The sequence below is a fragment of the Quercus lobata genome, chromosome 12 (assembly GCF_001633185.2).
Source record: "Quercus lobata isolate SW786 chromosome 12, ValleyOak3.0 Primary Assembly, whole genome shotgun sequence".
NCBI lineage: Eukaryota > Viridiplantae > Streptophyta > Magnoliopsida > Fagales > Fagaceae > Quercus > Quercus lobata.
In genome coordinates, this window is record NC_044915.1 from 4,761,573 (window position 1) to 4,775,692 (window position 14,120).

Here is a 14,120-nt window from a genome sequence, read left to right on the forward strand (position 1 = left end):
GGGTGCCAGAGGCCTCGGACAGGATAACTCGATCTCGGGGGCCCGCCTGTACCTCTGTGTGGGGAGTTACCCCAGTAAGAATGCCCACCAACGGACTCCTGCGGGCAGCGAGATTCGAATCTAGGTATGGTGCACGAAGCGAACGAACTTTACCCACTCAACCAAGTCCTCCGTTGGTCAACTCAAGACTTGAGAGGAGGTGAAACACTGAATAAAATTGTGTTTATAAATTTATTGGACTTATTAATATAGTGGGGTCATTGTCTGATTGTCATTGTGTTTATAAATTTATTGGACTTATTAATATAGTGGGGTCATTGTCTGATTGTCTTTGGACTTCATAACACACATGCTTGGGTTAAATTGTGATCAACAGGTATGCAACATCGAAGGGATGAAACAAATACAAGGTTTTTTTTTTTTTTTTTTGGCTAATGTTTTTTTTTTTTTTTTGGCTAATGTGAATGTCAAAAACTCTTAAAAGAGTCTAACTGTTCCTCTATATATAGATATTTTAATCAGACAAGAATACCCCTCACATGGAAACTCATTATCCTTTAGGCGAAAATCAAAATCTCCAACGTAAAAGTTGAAACCCCATTGCCAAGTTCAACAGTGAAATCTCCACCCTCAATCGGTGACTAGCGACCCAAATTGGGAATCTCCACCCCAACAGGCAATCCCACTTTACACTTTTTATTTTTTATTTTTTATTTTTTTTTTAATGTTAATAATCATTGGAGGCAATATACGAATTAAGAAAAAAAGAAGTAAAAAAATGAGGAGGATTTCCGGATCATTCAACATCTCTATTGTTTGCCAACTTTAATAATTTAAGAGCAGCTTTGTTCAAGGTAAAAAGAATTCATTTACCAAAAAAAAAAGAATTCATTTAAACGAGTGTACAACAAAGACCAAACTTTTAGCCAGGGGCAGCTGCAATTGTAATTCAGGGATTTAAATGAACCCCCCAACTTCAAAAAAAATAAATATTTATATATATAAAATACTTTTTATTAATTAAATTACTTTTAAAAATATTTTTGCACAACTTGGTTTAAATCTTGCACACCCTGATTACAAATCAATTTAGCCCAAAATCAAACAACATAAATCAGCTCATCCCAAAACTAATTAACAACACAAATCATTCTCCCTTTCTCTAATGAATCTCATCTCATTTCTAATCTCTATCTAACTTTCTATGTATCTTCGACTCTAAGAGTAAAATGTGAGTGTTTGTGAGTTCTTAATGTCTCTCTTTATTATAAATTTATATTATATATGTGTGTGAGAGAGAGAGAGAGAGTGTGTGTGTGTGTGTGTGTTACACGTGTATTTTTGTTATCATGTTATAATAACTTTTTTTTTATAAAACCAGTGATTCAAGAAAAAAATAGTAAAGTCAGTGATTGTTATATATATTATTTATGTATGGATGAGATTGATTATGTGGTTCAATAATTAATATAAGGTCAACAATTTATAAAAGAAAAAACAATAACAAATAAATAATGACAACTACATAAAAATAAAAATGTTATACAAACTTAACAAAATAAAATGATCACATCTACATTGACAATAGATAATGACAATTGATAATAAACTATCATGTGACGATTTCAAAAAATGAAAATTCATAGAAAGAAATTGTAAAATTTCATGTTTTTTTTTTTTTAATAACACAATATATTCAAGTTCTCTTTTTATTAAAATTTTTTTAATCTAAATTTCTTAATGACTCTCCTCAAGAAAATCCTTGGAGCTGCCACTGCTTTTAGCAAAGAAAAACAAAGACCAAACAAAACTTTAAGCTCTCAAATATCTTTAATTAACATTCCAGCCTCAATGAGAGAGTTCGAAGCAAAGCCCATAATTTTGAGAAGTGTTGAATCTGATCCTTCAAAATGCCATAGCTCATATATCTTTGAATCCAATAGCAACAACCACCAATGTGAGAAACCCAAAACTTCTAGAGAGATGAAAGAGTCAATATGAGAGAGAGAGAGAGAGAGAGAGAGAGAGAGAGAGAGAGAGAGAGAGGTGTCGGCCACCCTTGGTGGTGGCATCTAAGAGGAAGGCACGATTGGTGGTGGGAATTTCATGGTTTGGGGTCACCGCTAGTCATTGAACATGGGAGGAGATTTTAGGTTGGACATGACATTGGGGTTTCACATTGGGGATATTGATTTCTGCTATAGTGAGGGGTATGTTAACATTTGTCTCACTTAAATATTTATTCCATAAGTGCCAATAATTATGTGCCATGTGTCCATTATTTTTTAAGATTAAATGGTTTAGTCCTAGTCAAATACCATGTCAGCATTCCATTAGCCACATAAGACATAAACTAATGACCATAAATAGAAGGACGAAAAGTAAAACGTTTTGCAAAGTTTAAGGACAAAAAACGAATTTTTGAAAGTCTAGGGATTAAAAATGAACTATTTTATCCTTTTTTTTATAACCTTTTTACTCTATTAACTTTTACATCTCATATGGATATGGTAATTACATAGTTCAATAACTTCAAATCTCAATCCGCTAGTCACGGATAGTGTCTCTCCTTTGGGCCAAGTACATAACTATTATCCTGCTCAACCAATCAACCATCTTAGTAACTCAAGCCGGAAAAATTATTGTATACTCCAAGAGTACTATAAATGCATACTCCCCCTTCTTACATAAATTGTGAATTCCACCATGAATTTAATTAATGAAACCTACAATTATGTGAGATGGAAGAGTATGCATTTATAATACTCTGGGAGTATTATATAATAACTCCTCAAGCCGAGGGGAAAATTTTTTTTGTAAAGTACTTCCACCACTACGATTTTAATTTTGACAAGCATCTCAAACCAATTTATGAAGATAAACCATCATATTAAACACATGGATATAACTTACTACTATAATGTCCCCCTTTTGAGCATGGTTTTCAGACCCGGATCGTTCATTGAACCGTAAAAGGGAGAGGTTCAAGGTTTTTAAGGTCGAACCGAGGTCGAACCGGGGTCGAACCGTGATGACGTCATAATTAATTTAATAATTATTTTAAATATATATAAAAAAATTAAATTAATAAAAAAATAGAAAAATTAACTAAATTAGTCTAATTTACTTTCAAGACAGCCAACAGATATACACAAATGCATTCACAGATTTTGCACTTCTCAGAAATAGTTACATTAACGAAAATATTCAACAGGTAATAAAGAATTCACATCACTCAATACAAATAGGTTATACAAATTGTCATTGACAACATACTTGTTGAGCTAGCTCCCTAGTTGGTGAAAGCACAAGGCAAAGCAGATTACGCCCCTTCGACATCTTTCCTTTTCGTTTGTTCAACACATGCATAATTGCCGGCACCCCAAATGCCAGTGTCTTACCTAACACACACACACACACCAAAAAAGAAATCCACAAAATGAATATATGGAAGCAACTCATACTGCTAACAACATATATGGACTAAGATCAGCAACAGGACCAACAAGTTCTCACTCGCATCAAATAAAAATTTTGCACACTAATTCATAATCAAGTTTGTAACAAATTTGCACACTAATACAAAAAATTTGAACACTAATTCATAATTTATTGAAGGATACACAAATTTATTTTTCAAAAAAAAAAAAAAAGAATTATCCAATTTTATGAATGGAAAAAAAAATGTAGTAATGGAATTAAAGAAGAAGAAAATGGAAATGACCTTTTCTCGAAGAGAGGCAGAGAGTGAGCTGCGACGGCTGAGCTGCGATGAGCATGAGAGAGAGGCTGCGATGAGCGTGAGAGAGAGGCAGAGAGTGAGCTGCGACGGCTGAGCTACGATGAGCGACGGTTGAGCTGCGATAGGCGTGAGAGCGACGGCTGAGCTGCGATGAGCGTGCGATCTTGGCTGAGCTGCGACGTCGACGACAGAGAGAGGCAGAGACGAGAGAGTGATTAAGAGAGTGGGCTGAGCTGAGCTACGACGGCGACGTCGACGACAGAGAGAGGCAGAGACGAGAGAGTGATTGAGAGAGTGGGCTGAGCTGAGCTTCAACGGCGACGTCGACGACAGAGAGAGGCAAAGACGAGAGAATGATTGAGAGAGTGAGGAAGCGGCAGAGAGTGAGGGGCTGAGGGTTTCGTTTAAGGGACTGAGGGTTATTCAATCAGAAAGCCAAACGACACCGTATTAGGAAAAAAAAAAAAAAAAGTGATGAAACGGCACCGTTTTAAGCTAAAACAAGGCAACCCGTTTGAATCGTCCGAACCGGTCACGGTTCACAGAACCGAACAGTCGGACCGCGGTCCAGACGGTTCCATGCTTTTTTCGCATGGAACGGTTCTTCACCTTAAATGGACCGTAAATGTGAACGGTTCGAGGGTTTTACGGTCCAACCGTACGGTCCGGTCCGGGTTTAAATTCCATGCTTTTGAGGGCACAATTAATCCATTAGTTCACATCATTCCCCTTTCTGGGGTCTTTTACATTAATTCCAATTCCTAGTAAACACAACCTAAACTTCATACATACTTTTATTCCACCATTTGTGTCTTCTACATATAAGGGGTGGAAAACATGCCAAGGAATAAAAATAAAAATAAAAATAAAAAAAGAGGTGGAAAATAGACCTTTTGTTTTATAACGAGTTGGAAAATATACTAGATGAAGGTTCACACAAATTTTATTTCACGAGTCAAAATGTCTAGGAAAAATGTTTATTGTATACGGTTAGCCTCATAGAACACAACCATGCAGCTCTTCAAAGTTCAAACCTCAGGATTAAGGGCCTACAACAGAGTGGATCAAAAGGGCCTTGCATAACCCAGCAACTTTCATCAACCCTGCATCATAATCTCTCTGAAAGTTTCGGTTTACATATACATTCATGATTCCTAATCAAAGCTAGAGTTTGGCAAATGCAAAGAGTTACTATAGACTAAATTAGCATTATAGAAGCCTTGACATACCCTTTTGCTTTTTCTTGTTTTGTTAAGTCATTATAAAAGAGATCATATAACAGAGGCATAGGGGCATACACCGAAAAAGAAAAAAGAGAGCCTATACATTCAAATACATGTTCAAGGATGCAAAAGAAAACAACACGAGACATAACTAAATACAAGAAAAGAACTTTGGGGAGAATCGGGAGATAAAAAATCCCTGCAAGCACATATGTGCTGCTTTCCATGCACAGCTTGACGTAGTAAGAGGGTTACATGCCCTGACATTGTGTGAGTGAACTGGTTCAACAATATTGTCAAAAGATCTTTATAGGTAGCTGAGAGTGAACAACATACTAAAGAACAGACGCCCAATCTCTTAAGCCCAAGCCTATTGATTCTTCTTTAGTTTGGAAGCAGAAGACGAAGATCTAGAATCTTGATTGGAAGTTCTAATTATGAAAAGAAGTGTTTCTACAAGCATCGCACCAACCAGTCCAAGAATCCCTCCAGCAACATTCTACAGAGAGATTTTAGAGTAGCATCAATTTCAATTATGCGCCAGGAAACAACAAAGAAAATGATGCTCAAAATAATAGTTAACTGTAATAAATGACGGAAAACAAAAAGAGGTCTTTTAGATGGTACCATGACAGGACTGTGGTTAAATAACGCTCTGAATGCAGCATATCCAACCAAATAGCCAGTAAACATTGTCACCACAACATGTAAACCTGTAGAAGTTTATGATTAACCATGACTTCGGAGAAAATGTGAATTTTACAAAAGAAAATGTCTTAAAGTCACACACACACACACAACATGTAAACCTGTAGAAGTTTATGATTAACCATGACTTCGGAGAAAATGTGAATTTTACAAAAGAAAATATCTTGAAGTCACACACACACACACACACACACACACACAACATGTAAACCTGTAGAAGTTTATGATTAACCATGACTTCGGAGAAAATGTGAATTTTACAAAAGAAAATATCTTAAAGTCACACACACACACACACACACACACGGAAACCAAATTTAAATAATAAAGTACATATTGAGAGCTCTGAATCAAAGGATAGTTGAAAACAGAAAATTGCAAAATCATAGAGCAGAATAAAAAAATAAAAGAGAAAGGTGACCAAATTATCAGAATTTAAGTTAATCAATAACACTGAAATTGACACCAAAAAAAAAAAAAAAAAAAGTCTCAATGAAATGAGCATTTGATTGAAATAAAACTTCCAAAATCCTTACCTAGTATTTTTCACATTATTGACCTCCAGTTTTTTCCCATTTATCCAAAATTGTCAATAAAACCTCCCAAATTACAAACAATTTTCTATGACAAGTGATTAGCCAAAATCTAAATTCATCATCATCATCGTACATAGAGAACCCAAACTGATACAGGTCTCTCAGTAATAAACCAGCCCATAGTGCCAATGCAACATGTTTTGCTCATAGAAAACAAGGCAATGAAGCTGATTCATCAATCTAGAAGAACAACAATTTTTTTTTTAAGTATAGATCTTCTTTTATTCTTTACCTAGAATTTAGATCAGTCACAAATGAAATGGGAACAGGACTGTGGCATGCCTCTCAAACATGGAATGATGACAGGAAGCTTAACTTGGGCGTTATTTGACAAACAGAAAATGTTAGCAATGAAAACTTCAGAACTAAATTATAAGTACTGAACTTTAAAAACTGAAAATTTGATTTTGAATTTAATAATACAAATTGATAATTAAAATAGTTGAATTCTGAAAGATAGATAATTTAAAATACATGTGATGAATACTATGTCAATTTTTATGTGTGTGGTGATGGTGATAGTAGTAGTTGAGATGATAATTGTGATAACAGTGGTGGAGCTAATGGTAGCAATAACAGCAAGGGAGTGATGGTGGGGTATTAATTACCCATGAACAAAGGAGTGACACTGGTCTTCATTGCAGTGGAATTGTTGTGGCAAAATTAACAATCTTAATGGTGGCATTGGCGACAATGGGAAAGTGGTAGTGGTGGCAATATTATGGTAATATTTAGCAGCTAAAAATTGTGGCACAGACACAACACGACAAGAGACACAACGAAGCAGCAATTCTTAAAAATTTGGGACTCAAGTACAAGGTGGGGATACCACAATTAATTGATAAAATATAACTTTAGGTATATTTTATTTACTTTTAGGCATGTTTTATATTTGTATTAAGTTTTCATAATTAATAACTATCAAAATCTCTTAAAAATATCTAAAATCAAAAAAAATTTCTTTTACATGAAAAATTATTTTTTCCCTCCCGATACACTAAGGACACACACGCAATAGTGTCCTAGGTGTGTCCATGTCCAACACATGTCTGACATGAACATGCTGGAGATTTTTGGGTGTCTATGCTTCTTAGATTAGCAATTTTTATGGTGATTATAAAGGCGATGAATGATGATGATGGGGTGGTGGTGATAGCAGCATGGTAGTGGACCTAGTGGTGGTAATTGTGACAGCAACAATGACAACATAGTGATGGTGGTGATCATGGTAACTGCGAGGTGGTAGTGGTATTAATATTTTCCTATTGATGGTGGTGATCGTGGTGGCAGTCACAAAGTTTTAGTAGCAGAGATGGGGCCTGGTGGTGATTGTGGGCGATTGTGGTGAAGATGGCATGAATATTTTCATGGTGGTGTGAATAATTGTCTGAATAAAACATTTGGGGTATTGCAACTTAATGAATTAAGTGATTTTTCTCTTAATAAATTTTGAATTGAAGTATTGAACTATATTATCAAACACACTATATTACATATTAAGAATTTCCCTTCCATGTATATTATCAAACACTATACTTCATATCAAACACACTATATTATCAAACAATCTTGAACGGATTGAATAAAATTAATATTCCAATGGTAGTTTCCCGCTGAAAAAGACAGCAACTCAGCCGCTGAAGTTTCCATATTGGCAATATTGTATTGCTCTGGGAAGTTATTTTTCAAAGGAAGTCCCTCACACCATGGATCATGCCAAATTTAATAGAAGAACCATCCCCCACCTTAAATATAATAAAACAACAAAAATCACCCCACCCCTTCCTTATATATTTCCAACAACCAACCCCATAAGGACCCTGCATTCTATTCGAGTACCAGAGCACATGCTACCATATTTAGAATCTATGACCCTTCTCCACAAAGCAGTCCTTTCCACAGCATATCTCCACAACCATTTCCCCAAAAAAGACTTGTTAAAAAGAACCAGAATACCAGATTGCGAACACCCAAACCCCCCACTTTTAACCGGTGCACAAACAATCTTCCACTTAACCAAATGATATTTAAACTCATCTCCTAATCCTCCCCACAGAAAATCCCTTTGTAATTTTTCAATACGCCGGGCAACACTCACCTCGATAGGAAACAAAGATAAAAAGTAGGTAGGTAGGCTGGATAAGGTGCTCTTTAATAAAGTAATTCAGCCTCCCTTAGAAAGATACAATCTTTTCCACCCTGCCAACCGCCTCTCCATCTTCTCCAGCACACCAGTCCATATAGCCTTTAACTTAAAAGTAGCACCTAAGGGGAGACCCAGATAGGTCATTGGTAACATTGCTACTTTGCATCTTAAAATACCAGCCAAAGCTTCCACATTGAAAACATCACCAACGGGAACCAGATCAGATTTCCCCAAATTTATCTTCAAGCCAGATATAATCTGAAACCAGACAAAACCTGCTTTCAAATGCCAAATTTGCTCCGGATCTGCTCCCCTAAAAATCAGCATTTCATCTGCAAAAAGGAGATGAGAGATTTTTCTAATTGTCCCTCAGATATACCACCCAAGGAAAAACCCGAGATAAAATTGCCAAGTCTAGCTCTCTCAAACATCCTGCTAAGGGCCTCCATAACAATAACAAACAAAGGAGGGGCCAAATGGTCTCCCTGTCTCAAGCCCCATGAACTGTGGAAGAAACCACATGGACTACCATTCACAATCACCGAAAAGCGAATTGTGGAAATACAAGAGAAAATCCACTGCCTCCATCTAGAACCAAAACCACACCTACGAAGCATATACAACAAGAAATTCCAATGCACATGATCATACGCTTTCCCCAAATCTAGCTTGCACAAAACCCTTGGTAATCCGGATTTGAGGTGACTATCTAAACATTCATTGGCAACCAACACTAAATCCAGGATCTATTGCTCTTTGACAAAAGCATTTTGAGGCTTAGACACCACCTAATCAAGCATCTTTTCAAGCCTATTGGCCAAAACCTTCGCCATGATTTTATAGAACCCAGTAATCAGACTGATAGTCCGGAAATCCTTAAATTCTACTGCCCCAAGTTTTTTTGGAATGAGAATGATGAAAGAAGCATTGAGGCCCCATATTCCGATACCGAAATGTATCGCCCCCGATCATTCTTGTGCTTCTGCAAAACAATCACTGATCACCCTCCCTGCCTCTCGGAAAGATTTAATCAACTTCTGATCTGATGGTAGCTTAACAACTTCTTCCATAGACGCACAAAACCACTTTATCCCTGCCTTGCCCAAAATAATATTACTCATGCTCTTTTTTCCCTTTTCGATTATTTGCAGGCAGTGGCTATTCCCATCCTCTAACAAGAGCAGTTCATAGAATTTAGATTCTACTTGAAAAATTTTTCTGCCCCTGCTTTCCCCCTCTCGCTCCGTTATCCCTTCCCTCCTTATTGGTTTAAGGGGCTCTTTTGTTACTTCGGTCACCAGAGGTTGAGGTTGGACCTGTTTGTGGATGGAAATTTCTCAGTTAGGTTTCTCTGTATTTGGCTCGGGTGGTTGGTTTGTATTGATTGATGGCAGGTTGGGTGGGATGATGTGTGATGCAAACTGGTTAAAAGGCTCCTGGTGTGGCGTGGAGTATGTCTGGGGTAAAGGCCAAGGGAAAAAAGGGTTGAGGAGGTGTTGGAAAGGAAACTGTTGTGGGGAGAGGGTGGAAACCATGTGATTGTGGTGGTGGTTGTGATGGTGGTGGTAAGCTGAGTGTAGATGGTGAGGAGGATGTAGGGAGAGAGAGCCTCATATCATTTAAGAAAAAATGTTATCAAACGCAAAACAATTAAAGGCAGAAATTTTGATTTTGAGCACTTAATGAGTTTACAAAACACACAAAAATTAAGTTACCAAGAATATGGTTGAACCTTGATGATCCAATGGAAGTAGAACTGTATATTTAAATTTTTAACTTTTTTTTTTATACAGAATCAAAATAAAGGGTTGCTTATAAAGTTATAATAAATAATAATAATCAAAACACAGGTAATTATTGAAAATGAAAGCCAATGCTACAGTATAGAAAACGGGATGATCCTATAAGGATGTTTTATATGTACTGTGCAGTACCATATAGAGCACAATGAGCACTTGAATTACCACATTATATTCAAACAACCCCCAAGTATTTTGGATAGGGTTCCCACTACAATATATCTCTACTTAAGTTTTTCTCATAAGTAGCTATAAATTAAGAAGCCACAGTTTCACAATGGTAAGACCAAGTCTTGCATTGCATAACATTTCTTCATACTCAATCCTTGTAACTAGTGAGCCTTAACCACGACCTTCAGTCAACCTATCCGTAGTCCCCCCCACCCTTTGATAAGTTAATCTATCACAAGATTCACAAGCTATGCTTCCATTCCTTTCACTTGCATTGCCCCAAAAAAAAAATTCAAAGATCTTTCTAACAATCAGAATTTGGCTCTCCGATTTGGGATAGTTGCAGAATAAAGTATGGCTGAATTCAATAGTTAGACAAGGGGAAAAAAGGGCCATGCAAATTGAAAATGGAATTTAAATAATTATATCAAAGATTCAAAGTGGACAACCAAGTGTTTATATTTTTTTGATAAGTACAAAATGTCACCCAAAACCAAAAGTTTATGTTAATTCATCAATAATGTCAAAGGGACCAGGTTTGGGCAAATCTTGCAAAAATAACATCACAACTTCAATAAACTCATATATATTTGTGCTTTTATAATTGAATTCGATGTGAAACTCAATGTTTCTCTACATTCAAATTTCCTATTGAGGATATATAAACCCTTGACTAGCACAAGAATTAAATGACAAATAAAGAAAAAGAAAAGAAAGCTTACCAAAGCCTAGTTGATCCTTGTAAGAAGAGAAAGGCTCAGAGTCATCCTCCTTTGGTGTAATATCCTTAACGAGCTCTGCATATGCTTTCTTTTCTGCTAATTCCTCAAGCTTTTTTAGCCTTGTCTTCAATTCTTCACTCTGAAATTCAAAACAACCCCCCAAACACATAAAATAATCATTTTTTAACTAAGATTTTTCAAAATCAACAAACTAAAACATTAAGTGCAATAATATAATAATTCATTTTCTTTTCTAATTTTTCTCAGCAACCAAACACGGCTTACAAACTCATTCAATTACTAAAATTTTGGTTGCCGAGAAAACAAAGGAACTATTAACAAAAATCAAAATTCCTAAATCCCAAACTCATAAAAAAGAAAAAAAGAAAAAAAAAAGGAAGAAAAGAAAAAGAAAAAGAATTTTGATACATAGAATTAGGATGATATTCTAGTTTAAATCTCAAAATTATTGTGGAAATATAAAAAACAAAAGAGCTCCACTAAACTATGCATAACATCTATATAATATACAGCTATATCTGACCAAATTGAACTAAGATTTTTCAAATTGGACAAAACTAAAACATTATGTGCAGTAATATAATACGTTTTCTTTTCTAAATTTTCCCATCAACCAAACACAGCTTAAAAATGAAGAAATGAGAAAATGAGTTACCTTGTGTCTAGGTTTGGGGGTGGTGAAGACGAAGTCGGAGCCTGAGAAGAGTTGGATGAGAGTGGGTCGGGTTGTGGGTCGAGAAGCGAACCAGAGAGCTCGGAGTGACTTGTACGGCACATTATGTTGGGACAAGAGATCTGAAGCAATCTGTTGGAGCTCCGGAGAGAGGTGCGGATCTTCTGAGGCCGTAGAGAGGAATGATCGGATGAGTTCTGTGGTGGATACCACCAGTCCGGTCGGCTTTCGGGCCTCGCCTTTCATTTTTTGGAGGGATCCAGATCCAGTATCCACAACTCTTATATCTGAAAACACGTAGTTATGCTTATGCAAACAATTTTTTTTTTTTTTTTTTTGCTACAATATTTATGAAAACAAATTACACCATTGGCAAAACAATTAAAAACAATAAGAATCCAATTTTCAACAAACATTCAGTAAACATTAATAGAAGAGAACATATTGAATAAAAAGTAACTACAACTGGAAAAGAACTACACATGCAGTCATAAACTTCTTTTTGAAGAACAAAAAAGCAAGCCTTATACATGCCAATCAGAATTTAGATTGTTGTCATGCCAATGTGTTTAGCTGCTTAAAAAATTATATTCTATATATAATTTTAATTCCTACAATAAAACAGAGCTACAAAACACTTTATTTAGTTGAGAAGCAGCAATAACTATGGATTTAACAATCAAACAAACAAAACAAAAAATTTCTGCAGAAAGCCACAGCTTCAACATTGATGCTCATTCCCCCTTTTCTTTTTCTTTTTCCCTTGAAATATCTTAGGTTACTGTGCAAAAATGAATGAAAACTCAAGATAATCCTTTCTATTATCAATACCCCTGCAAAATTGTTGCTGATGCTGTATAATACATGCTCTCCTCACATTTCGGAAATACTCCTTTTTATGTTAAATAAATATTGAAATTATTTAGTTTACTTTTCTTTTTTTTTTTTTTAGAGTTTCAACCTACAGCGTCTACTCCTAATGATAGCTCTTTATCATCAGACCAAGTCATCAATCGATTTTTGATGTAGGCAGGGATTGAACCTCAATCTCTTTTTCAACAATTAGAGACTTTACTAATTGAACTAACTTGAAATCCACAAATTATTTAGTTTACTTGAAGGTACTATGACTTGAAAATGATAACAAAAAACTTAGGCTACGTGAATACAATTCATATATAGTTAAATCCATTGCTATAAAAGTGCACTTTGATAAGTACTAATAATGTAAGAATTGAATATTTGGTTGTGAAAGGAATGTATGCAACTATATATCAGTTCTTTGAATTCACTGAGCATAAACGTATAGGGGTTCTTTCTTGTGCATTGATCCAGGCAAATTTAAATGTGTCTTGTTCATATTTCTGAGATCAAAGCTTTAGAAACCCATCAAACTTCCTGTCATGCATGGGGTAGAACACAATTTCAAAAAATCATACACTCGAAACTGGCCCTTGCAATAATAAAAACCCGATCTTGAAAGAACATTAGAAACATCAAATTTACTAAAACTGAATAAAACTTTCCCAAGAAACAAACAAAAGGCTTACACAGAACAAAACCCACATATCACATTTTGAACAATCTCTCAAAAAGCAATTAAAAAAATAGCCCCAAAAAAGAAAAAAAGCAAGCAAAACTGAGCTACTTACGTAGATGAGAAGAGTGTTCACGCCACTGTTGTGTGTTGGGTGTGAAAGCAGGGGTCAGAGTCAGAAAGATCGAAGGTTGAGAGGGAGAACCGAAGAGAGATGGGGGAATTAGGAAAATCAACAAAGAAAATTGTGATGGGACTGCGTGAAGAAGAAAAAGAAGGAGATGGAAGAAAGAGAGTTTGATCGGCGATTTTGTTTTTGAGAGATCTTAGAGAGAGTTTTTGGGTATTGTTTTCGGGAGAGAAACTGTGAGAAAGTGAAAGTTTTTTTTATTGTTTTTACTTTTATTTATTTTTATATATATACATAGAATTTCAACCTGGTTCCAAAATATATAATTGAGCTAAAAAAAAAACCACCACTGTTACTCGGTTAGGAGAGTATATATGTCCTTTTAAGACCGGTCTAAGTAGCGGTGCTAAATAATTATAATACTATTTTTAATGTCACTAATCATAAAAGTGGAGTTGCAGCAGTAGATTTAAGCCAAAAAAAATTCGGCAACTCAGCTACAATGCACATCTAAAAATAGATGTATACTATAGCTCAAAGGTATAAAAAAAAAAAAAAAAATTATTTTGTGTTCACACTTATGGTTAGAATATTTTAATTTTTTTTTTCTTTCTCCTCCTTCCCCATTTCTTCCTGTTGCTCCTCCCTCCCC

The 14,120-nt window shown here is 35.5% G+C and overlaps 1 protein-coding gene across 1 annotated transcript; it reads right to left on the reverse strand.

Moving 5' to 3' along the window:
* Window positions 1-4,956: 4,956 nt before the first annotated feature.
* On the reverse strand, window positions 4,957-13,732 carry LOC115972201. Its single transcript, XM_031092406.1, has 5 exons — window positions 13,454-13,732; window positions 11,784-12,088; window positions 11,108-11,246; window positions 5,593-5,678; window positions 4,957-5,464 (listed from the first exon to the last, which is right to left on the reverse strand). Exons 2-5 carry the CDS (start codon window positions 12,045-12,047, stop codon window positions 5,336-5,338), a joined length of 618 nt encoding a protein of 205 aa, XP_030948266.1. The 5' UTR covers window positions 12,048-12,088; window positions 13,454-13,732; the 3' UTR covers window positions 4,957-5,335.
* Window positions 13,733-14,120: the final 388 nt, after the last annotated feature.